This window comes from Asterias rubens, chromosome 22 (assembly GCF_902459465.1).
Source record: "Asterias rubens chromosome 22, eAstRub1.3, whole genome shotgun sequence".
Taxonomy (NCBI): domain Eukaryota; kingdom Metazoa; phylum Echinodermata; class Asteroidea; order Forcipulatida; family Asteriidae; genus Asterias; species Asterias rubens.
In genome coordinates this window covers 8,355,800-8,366,267 of record NC_047083.1, presented here as the reverse complement: position 1 = coordinate 8,366,267, position 10,468 = coordinate 8,355,800, and the positions used below count along the sequence as shown (strand labels likewise).

Sequence of the window (10,468 nt, the reverse complement as noted above, 5' to 3'; positions counted from 1 at the left end):
CTCCTGCATGCCACACACAGACTATTCCAGACCCAAGACAGAGCAACAGATTAATGTAAAATTAATGCTAAATCATGGCTACCCCACAATTTTAATTTACTGTTTCCGTCTGCTTAATTTTAACAATTAATAATTAATTTGGTCCACTTACTTCTGAATATTCCAATATGAGTCTTAAGTTACCATAGCTTTGTTTACTTAAACATTACTTTTATACAAAATAAAATCAACTTATTGCAAACTTTATGTACAATTTCAACGAATAATGTTCTCCATTATTTGAATAGTATACCGGTTATTTAGGTTACCGTTCAATTTTACTGGAAAGTATTTGGAGGACAGACTGGGGTGGGCTTGTTGACCGTGTCCGAATCGGCAGCTGTACGGCTATGGCTGTTACTAAGGGCTGCTTGTGATTTAAAGCATGTTAAAATGGTGGTCTAGTCGTATAGCCACAGCCGCTGATTACAGTTATTATGTCAAAGTCTATTTTTGAACTGAGCAAATGGGCTACGTCTATATGACTATCGGTTGCAGAGCTGTTGCTGCAACGCTGGAGAATATGAGTTTCTAGCGATATCGTCAATAGCCGGCCGAAGCTAAAAACCACGCCAATGGGGGACTTTCGGGACGCTTGGTGGCAGCAGATTTACCAGGTAGAATCCATACACCTTATCGCAAATACCAATGCGCAAGCGCAGACTGTTGAATGAGGTGCATTGTGGGATAGATATGGATAAAATTTGGATACCAGCTAGACCACAATGCACCTAATTCCAAGCTTTACGCGCGCGCCCCAGTATTTGCGAAAAGGTCTATTGTTCTCGGTAATGCGCGTACGCTCAGAACTACGTAAACAATGGACAATTACCTGGTAAGTCTGCTGCCACCTAGCGTTCCAAAGTCTCCCATTGGGAACGTGCAGGCTGGGAATGTAGTTTTGGGTCATGTGCCAAATGTCTTTGCTGCTTTATGAGCACAAAAAGGAGCAGCCACAAGCTCAACAAGTATTATGCTTACCGGAGTAAGGTTTACAGCCAAATACCATGTCACCTAAACAATCTGTGGCTGGTCCTGCTTATTTTTCGCTAAGCAGCAAGCAAGCATTTCTGACAGATATGAAATTGTTGTGTCAGGAGAAATATAGTGAACAAACTAGAACATATTTTTAAGCCTTACACAATACCATAATTTTTGTTGTAACAATAGAAAATTAGTTTTTGTAAAGTTTTCTTATTATAGTTAAAAGGCAATGGACACTTTTGGTAATAACTAAAAATAATTATTATCATAAAACCTTTCTTGATTTACGAGTAACGTGGAGAGGTTGATAGTATAAAACATTGTGAGACACAGCTCCCTCTGAAGTTACGTAGTTCTCGAGAAAGAAGTAATTTTCAACGAATTTGATTTCGAGACCTCAGATTTGAAACTTGAGGTCTCGAAATCAAGCATCTAAAAGCACACAACTTAGTGTGACCATGGTGTGAAAAGTTTTTTTTTCTTTTTCTTAAATTGAATATCTCACAACTTCGACGACCGATTGAGCTCAAATTTTCACAGGTTTGTTATTTTATGCATATGTTGAGATAAACCAACTGTGAAGACTAGTCTTTGACAATTACCAATCCAAAGTACCTCTAAGAACAATGATTGTTTCAACCCGCACTAAAGACTCATTTTGTAGTGAACATCTTAATTTAATCTCTGAAGTTATGTATCATTTATCTTCGGCAAGCTTTGGTCTCTTTGTTTCCCCAGTGGAGTCTACTTCAGAACAAACTTGAAGAAGTCGTCTCCGATTGGTCCGTCTCTCCCGCTCCGTGCGTACAACTGCTACCGCGTATCGCCTCTGAAAGTCACTGTGCAGGATGTCGCCGCAAGAGGGCGCCCTGCTCATAAACCCACTCCTGGTCAGCAGGCAAAGACCTCGGCCATTCATGGCGAACTTGGACGTGTCAACTTGGTCCACTTGATAAAACATGACGGCCCAGAGCAACCAGTCGCTGACGTCAGATCGTTTCCATAAACGTGGGTCTGCGAGAAATGACGTGGATTTAGTGTGAATAGGAGGATAGCGACTCCATTGTGAATGATTTAACTTTGGGTGTGTAAATGCGTCGTTGCATTTTGAAACCATTTTTGGCAGCCATATTTGCAATTACCAAAGTGGAGTAAGAACTGCCTTCCCGCTCGCAAACCCAAACCAAATTCAAGCCTCGGCATTTAAGCAGTTATACTCAAGCTATCGTGTAAGCCAATGAGGAAGCCATAATACTGTCACTCTGAGAACTGGCAACATGCTACCACAAGACAATTCTTTCTCTAGAACATTAATTAAACTGATGCCAATGGGCAGCCATGTTGCCACTTCTCATCGAGCGGGGAAAACATGGTTGTCTGCCCCCCCCCCCCCATGTATGACGATTATGATTATGACCGGCTTGACAAAAGGGTTCTAAGGCCGTGTCCGAAATGGTGGCTACGGCTGCGGCTACGACCGTTGCCAGGGGTGTTGCTAAGGCGTTCTATACTTCAATGCATGATGACGCGGCAATCCGGCCGTAGCCGTAGCCGCCAATTCGGATACGGCCTAACATTGATAGAAACACAAATGTTCCTGCCACTGTCGCACCCGTGTCTGTTTTGTCGCCCCCTTCTCGTCACAGTATTTTTAAAGGCAGAGGACACTATTGGTAATTACGCAAAATAATTATCAGCATAAAACCTTACTTGGTAATGAGTAATGGGGAGAGGTTGATAGTATAAAATATTGTGAGAAACGGCCCCCTCCGAAGTGACGTAGTTTACGAGAAAGAATTAATTTTCCACGAATTTGATTTCGAGACCTCAAGTTTAGAATTTGAGGTCTCGAAACCAAGCATCTGAAAGCACACAACTTCGTGTGACAAGGGTGTTTTTTCTTTCATTATTATCTCGCAACTTCGATGACCAATTGAGCTCAAATTTCACAGGTTTGTTATTTTTTGCATATGTTGAGATACACCAAGTAAGAAAACTTGTCTTTGACAATTACCAATAGTGTCCATTGTCTTTTAAAAGAGATTTAGAAACTGACCTGTACTCGGGCCTTGCAGTTCATCTCCAGAAGTCAAAGCCGCTTGCCTTCGATGACTCTGTTGGTTTGTGCTCAGATCCAGAGCTTTCCCCAGAGGGTGCTCGTGCAGAACTGAATGCCGTCCGTTCCCACTAGGCTTCGGTAGGCCATTCTCACTGATTGGTGGGTTTGGAGACAGTTGAACAAGGGAAACCATTCAGGGAATCGGTTTTATCATTACCAAATTTGTGTCTTATTTGTAAAACCAGGGTAAGCTTTTGGTAATTTTCAAAGACCAGCCGTCGATTTCACCAATCGCTTCATAACTTAGGATTTATCTTAGGACTTAGGACGAGTTAAGTTCCGTATCCTAAGACGTTATGGCACATTTAACCCATCCTAAGTTAGGACGGGTTACTCGTACTAAAACTCGAGATAGGATTAACCCTAGCGTTTCGTGAAATCGGCTGCTGTATCTTCACTTGATGTATTATACACATATTGACTGGCAATGAGGTAACTAGTGTACGTCTATTCCCCGGAGGGACTTTGAGTGACCAGAAGAGGGACCTATTTCCCGAGGCCGAAGGCCGAGGGGAAATGGGCTCTTCTTCTGGTCACTCACAGGCCCGAGGGGGAATAGACGTTTACTAGTTACCAAATTATGCCAGTCAATATAATATGTTTTATTCAAACGATGGGGTAAAAGTTTTCATTATTTTTTTTGACCATTTTAACGTGCGGTTTTGAGACGTGTATTATTGTATTTCCCCACTTTCATAAGAAATCTATCAATTGGAAAATAAGTGAATCACAAAGCTTATTATTTTGACATTTTTCGAACCACTCTTTGGAGCTATAAACAAACCTCATTGTGTACAGCGACTCGAAGTCAACGGGTGTCTCCGGTGGTTTGGTGGTCGACAGTCTTCTCAGAAATGTCCGTCAAGTTCCTGTGACGAAAACAAACTGCGATTCAAGGTGACATCGATAGCGCGTTTCTAAAAAAAAAAGATGAAAACAATTGTTTGATTTAACAAAACTAAAGATGGAGAAACAACCTTCTCGAAGACGCAATTATCGTTGTGCAGTAAAGACTTCTTAAAATTGGATGTTTACAATCAAAAATACAGTTTGTATAGGGCCACTGCCTTTAAGTCATGAAATCTTTCTGGTGCCACTCAAAATATGTTGACAAGACAGAAGAGCAAAAGTGAAGTGAAGCACATCCAACAACGACGGTTTGGATTGTATGTTTTTAAAATTTAAGATAACCACAAGGGAACAATTACATCCTCAATGGATCATGTTATTTGTCTTATTATATGAACACGGTCGAAATGCCAGGCGTGCAAACAACCACTGCTTGCTGACTTTAATCTTCCTTGGTCTCAATATTTTATAGATTACTTCCGCATACCAATGCATCTTCCAAGATCGATTCCGACAGTTTAAAGGCACCGGACTTAATTGGTAATTGTCAAAGACCAGTCTTCCCACTTGGTGTATCTCAACATGCATTAAACCTGTGAAAACTTGAGCTCAATTGGTCGTCGAAGTTGCGAGAAAACTATGAAGAAAAAAAACACCACTTGCCACACGAAGTTGTGTGCTTTTAGATGCTTGATTTCGAGAACTAAAAATCTGAGGTCTTGGAATCAAATTCGTGTGAAGTTACTTCTTTCTCGAAAACTACGTCACTTCAGAGGGAGCCGTTTCTCACAATGTGTTATACTATCAACCTCTCCCCATTACTCGTTACCAAGTAATAATTATTTTGAGTATTTACAAATAGTGTCCACTGCCTTTAAAGGCAAAGTTTACCTCTTTTTTTTTTTACAATAAAACTAACATCTGAAAGTTAAATTGTCGGGTTTTTGAGATTGCCAATAATTCCGGAGCAAGTGTGTCAAAGCAAGGAGTATACATATTTGTGGTCTTTCTGAAAAGAAAAGCGTTATGGCGTTACAAATCGACGACGTTTCGATCAGTTTGCTCTGATGTCTTCAGGACAAGGCTCGAAAACAGTCTTCTCGAATTTATAAACAATTTCTTACTGACAAAGGTCTGAGATGTTTTTGGTCGGTACACATTATTGTGGCAGCAATTAATACTGAAACTTTAATTCCTAGGATTAGTATAGGGTATTTTGTTTTGTGGATTAATTGCGAAGAAGTCGACTTTTAAAGGCAGTGGACACTAATAGATAATTACTCAAAATAATTATTAGCATATAACAACTTACTTGGTAACGAGTAATGGGGAGAGGTTGATGATATTGTGAGAAACGGCTCCCTCTGAAGTGACATAATTTTCGAGAAAGAAGGAATTTTCCACGAATTTGATTTTGAAACCCCAGATTTAGAATTTGAGGTCTCGAAATCAACCATCTAAAACCACAGAACTTCTACGGACAAGGGTGTTTTTTCTTTTATTATTATCTCGCAACTTTGACGACCGATTGGGCTCAAATTTTCACAGGTTTGTTATTTTATGCATATGTTGAGATACACCAAGTGAGAAGACTGGTTTTTGACAATTACCATTAGTGTTCACTGCCTATATTTGCGATGAAGTCTACCTTTAAGATACGCGGATTTATTTCATTTTACGAGGAAAATGGTGACCGAATGTACTTTTATCTCAGCCGGATTTAAGAAACTGACACCTGCACTTTGCGGGTCGTACTTCAACTGCACAGTCAGTAACAGATCCCTGGAACAATAGGCGTACTAATCGATCTGAGCTTTCTGAAGTGGCGTCCGGTGTCCAAATTCATAAAACTGTTAAAGGCAGTGGACACTATTGGTAATTGTCAAAGACTAGTCTTCTCACTTGGTGTATCTCAACATATACATAAAATAACAAACCTGTGAAAATTTGAGCTCAATTGGTCATCGAAGTTGCGAGATAATAATGAAAGCAAAAACAACCTTGTCACACGAAGTTGTGTGCTTTCAGATGCAAGTTGATTTCGAGACCTCATCTAATTCTGAGGTCTCGAAATCAAATTTGTGGAAAATTACTTCTTTCTCGAAAACTACTCCACTTCAGAGGGAGCCGTTTCTCACAGTGTTTTATACTATCAACCTCTCCCCATTACTCGTTACCAAGTAAGGTTTTATGCTAATAAATATTTTGAGTAATTACCAATAGTGTCCACTGCCTTTAAGAAAAAAATGAGTAAGCCAGTGGACACTTTCGGTTAACAGTATTGTCCAAGGCCCACACTTCGTGTATCACAACTTATATATAAAATATCAAACCTGTGAAAATTTAGGCTTAATCGGTCATCGGAGTCGGGAGAAAATAATGGGAAAACCCACTTTTGTTTCCACACGTTTCGCCGTGTCATGACATGTGTTTACTATAAATCCGTAATTCTCGATGTCGAGAATTGATGATTATTTTAATGTTTTCTCAAAAAGTAAAGCATTTCTTGAAATAATATTTCAAGAGAAGTCTTTTCTCATTACCGAAGTAAACCCTGTAAATCTGTTAACTTTTTTTCTGTGTTCTGTTCTGAAAGTGAATAATGGCTTTAAAGGATAAGGGCTCAACCAATTCTGTGTAGACAATATTTGTTGTGCTTAGTAAGTTTGTGTGCACAGCTATGGCCCTTTTCGAAACCACGGTTTCGTCTTCAGGCTCCGTTCTCCATGAGCGCGTACACAAAGCCGAATCCAAATTCGAAGCAGTGGTTTCGAAAATGGCCTATTGTAATACTGTGCACACCACCAACACGCTTAACAAAACCAAAACAAGAAACACTACCCTGGGACAGGGGGAGACTAAGCATAAGCATGCTTATGCAAGGTAACTCAAGCTAATTCGTCTGGGTGCTAGACCGGTGCCTTGCACTTGTGTCGACTTATACACAAAACACAGTGAGAGAAAATTATACCCGAATAATTTGAAAACTACTTCTGATGGCATTCTGAACAATATTGCATAACTTCATTTTCAAAATTGACAAAACTGCAAAAAAGTACATTTCAAGACGGTTGAGCTGAGCTCAATGTATTTTTTAAAGGTACATCTTAAAGACAGTGGACACTATTGGTAATTACTCAAAATAATTATTAGCATAAAACGTTACTTGGTAACGAGTAATAGGGAGAGGTTGATGGTATAAAACATTGTGAGAAACGGCTCCCTCTGAAGGCTCCCTCTGAAGTGCCATAGTTTTCGAGAAAGAAGTAATTTTCCACGAATTTGATTTCGAGACCTCAGATTTAGAACTTGAGGTCTCGAAATCAACCATCTGAACGCACACACCTTCGTGTGACAAGGGTGTTTTTTCTTTCATTCATATCTCGCAAGTTCGATGACCGATTGAGCTCAAATTTTCACAGGTTCATTATGTTATGCATTTGTTGAAATATACCAACTGTGGAGGCTAGTCTTTGATAATTACCAATAGTGTCCACGGCTTTTAATACAATGATATCTTTTGCATGACGATAATATGCAGTAATAATAATTTTATATGAAAACAGCTCTACTTGTCAGCGAACTACGTTGCCTATATATTTGCTTTTGCATTATTATTCGCGCAATAACTTAATCTTTCGCAACATATTATATTTGCATTGAATCTTTTTGCAATCATTTGATTTCTTCTTCTTCACGTAGGGCACAATTCCATAGTGCTGCTTAAGCACAAAAAAGTAGCTAAGCACAACAAAATATGCTCACTGGACTAGGTTTACCAGCCAAATTATACATGTCTCGTACACAATTTGCGACTGCATGGTATTCTGCTCACTTCTGCTAAGCAAAACATTGTCGCTTAAGCAGCTCTATTTAATTAGGCCCTGGTAATAAAATTTCACAAGGGTTTACTTCACCACCGAAACCTTTTGAGGTTTTTTCCCTGAGCAATTTAACAAGTTATTTGAAAATAATTGGAGACGATTAAACAAAATTGTTTATAAATGAGTTTTTATTGAAACTTGAACAGCATCTGTGCCAAATTCCAACAAGGCTGCTTATGAGGCACAAAATATTACTTGGAAAAAATCTGCTAAGGAAATATAAGCAGGGTGCTAAGCAGTTTGGCTGAACTTTTTGTGCTGAGGCAGCTTTTTGAAGTCTCCCCTGGACCCATATTCACAGAGCTGTTTTTAAAAGCACTACACGTAGCTAAGCACAACAACATTTTTGCTTACCAGAATAGGGTTACCATCCAAACTGGTATGTCACATGTACAATCTATGACTGGTATCCTGCTCATTCCTGCTTAGCAGAAAATGGTTAAAACAGTTCTGCTTGAGCATGCAGCTCTAAGAGATTGGGCCCTCGGGTGCATAGATGGATGCTTCTGCATAAGGTGGAAATGACCGCATGAGCTCCAATTAATTTTTGTTTGGGTGTCAAACATGGGTGAAATTAAAGTAATTTAACTTACTGCAAGTTCATAACCATTAAATTAACGCCTATTTAAAAATGCAAAGAGCTCTTAATATACTTTGCAAATTAATATTACCTGCTATTCCACGTTGATCTGGTGAACACTTCTGCAGCCCAAACACGAGAGACTCTCAATAACGCACCTTTCTCGTCCAACTTCAACCCAGGAATATCCCCCGTCTCTCGGCTTTCTCTGCCCCATGACATTCTCAAGTAATCCAGGGACCTCCAGGGTCCGGACCTTCTTGAAAAAAAAACGGACTCAAAATTCAGCGAACTTGGAATTAACTTCCCACTTACTCGAACTACACCATTTATGGTCACTGGTTAGCACACAGCCAATATCATGTGAGCATTACTAAATATGGCAGCGTATTTAGAAACTGCTATTGTATAGAAATGCAAATTATTATTTTGGTGAGCCTTTTGTTGTGAGACCTAACATACCGTGAACACAAGACTTTGTGGCATAGCGAAAACGGGAAATCCCTTGTAGGTATTTCCCAATTCAAACTGAGGACAATGGTTATTGTAAAAGTTAAAGGCAGTGGACACTATTGGTAATTTACTCAAAATGATTATTAGCATAAAACCTTACTTGGTGACGAGTAATGGGGAGAGGTTGATGGTATAAAACATTGTGAGAAACGGCTCTCTCTGAAGCGCCATAGTTTTAGAAAAAGAAGTTATTTTCCATGAATTTGATTTCAAGACCTCAGACTTAGAACTTGAGGTCTCGAAATCAACCATCTAAGCTAAACGCACACAACTTCGTGTGACAAGGGTGTTTTTTCTTTCAATATTATCTCGCAAGTTCGATGACCGATTGAGCTCAAATTTTCACAGGTTTGTTATTTTATGCATATGTTGAGATACACCAACTGTGAAGGCTAGTCTTTGACAATTACCAATAGTGTCCACTGCCTTTAACCTCACAGTTTAGTTATAAAAATGATGGTGAGCAAGCACGTGCGAAACCACACGTGGAATTTCATATCGGAAGCACAGGTTTATGTGTGTGACTTGCTGACTTTTTTTGAGATGTTAAAAAAAACAGACAATTTGTAACTTCATGGTGTTCTGGGCAGTCAAGAAACCACACTGGTCAAAATGAGAATAAAATCAATACACCTGGTGAAATGTTATGTCGCCTGTACTCGTCGTGTGTTTTGGACTTGACTTGGATACCAGGTTGGTCTAGACTTGTGGACAAGTCGTTTATGGTCCCACGCGGTGAGTAAGTCGAGTTGCAGCGGTGCTCTCCGCGCGAACTGCTGGTTGCGCGACTACTGCACTGCCCAACTACTTTGAGGAGTAGAAGTCGGCAACCAGCAGTTCGCGTGAGAGCAGTGACAACTCGACTATCTCACCGCGTGGGACCATTAACGACTTGTCCACAAGTCTAGGTTGGTCTGAAACAGTGGTCTGTGGTAGCCAGCCACACCAACCCATGACACGAAGCACAGCCTGAAATAGAACGTGTTTCATTTTTCTGGAGGGAGGGAACCCGGTGCAAAACCCTTGTGGCATAAGAAAAGAACAAACGCACACTGTACTCACGGCCTTAGCCGAGGATCGAACCAGGGTCACGGGGGTGAGAGGAGAGCGCTTTTGGCACAAGCCAATCGTGCCCCTTTTTGCCCATCCCTTTTTAAAAACCACTGGTTCACCTTTGGTGCTTGCTTATGGGTGCGTTCGTTTAGCTTCCCTGGGTCTACCCTGCGGTGCTCACTCGGTCGGGTGAGCCCCTGACAAGAGCTAATCGAACGATCACACTCGCCCTCTCGTGGTGACGGCATGCACCTCAGGTCACCCCAAGTGACCCACTCCACAAGCAGGGCACTGGGGGCTGACCCGGGTGAGCCCCGTCAAAGCTATTCGAACGTACCGGGGCAGACTGGGGTCGACCCAGGGAAGGTAAACGAACGCACCCAGTATAGCCACCTTTTTAAATAAGCCACTGATGTTATAGCATAATAAAAATAGGGCTCGGTGTGG

General features: G+C 40.6%; 1 protein-coding gene across 1 annotated transcript; it reads right to left on the bottom strand.

Moving 5' to 3' along the window:
- Window positions 1-1,554: 1,554 nt before the first annotated feature.
- Window positions 1,555-8,674, bottom strand: LOC117305332 (protein C-ets-2-like). Its single transcript, XM_033790194.1, has 4 exons — window positions 8,547-8,674; window positions 3,927-4,059; window positions 3,080-3,234; window positions 1,555-2,037 (listed from the first exon to the last, which is right to left on the bottom strand). Exons 2-4 carry the CDS (start codon window positions 3,929-3,931, stop codon window positions 1,721-1,723), a joined length of 477 nt encoding a protein of 158 aa, XP_033646085.1. The 5' UTR covers window positions 3,932-4,059; window positions 8,547-8,674; the 3' UTR covers window positions 1,555-1,720.
- Between the last annotated feature and the right edge of the window lie 1,794 nt (window positions 8,675-10,468).

Bases quoted from the DNA above. Each gene is read 5' to 3' on its own strand.
- LOC117305332 (XM_033790194.1), bottom strand. The intron at 2,038-3,079 runs GTCAGTTTCTAA...CATTTCTCGCAG, and splicing joins ACTGCAAGGCCCGAGTACAG to ACCCACGTTTATGGAAACGA.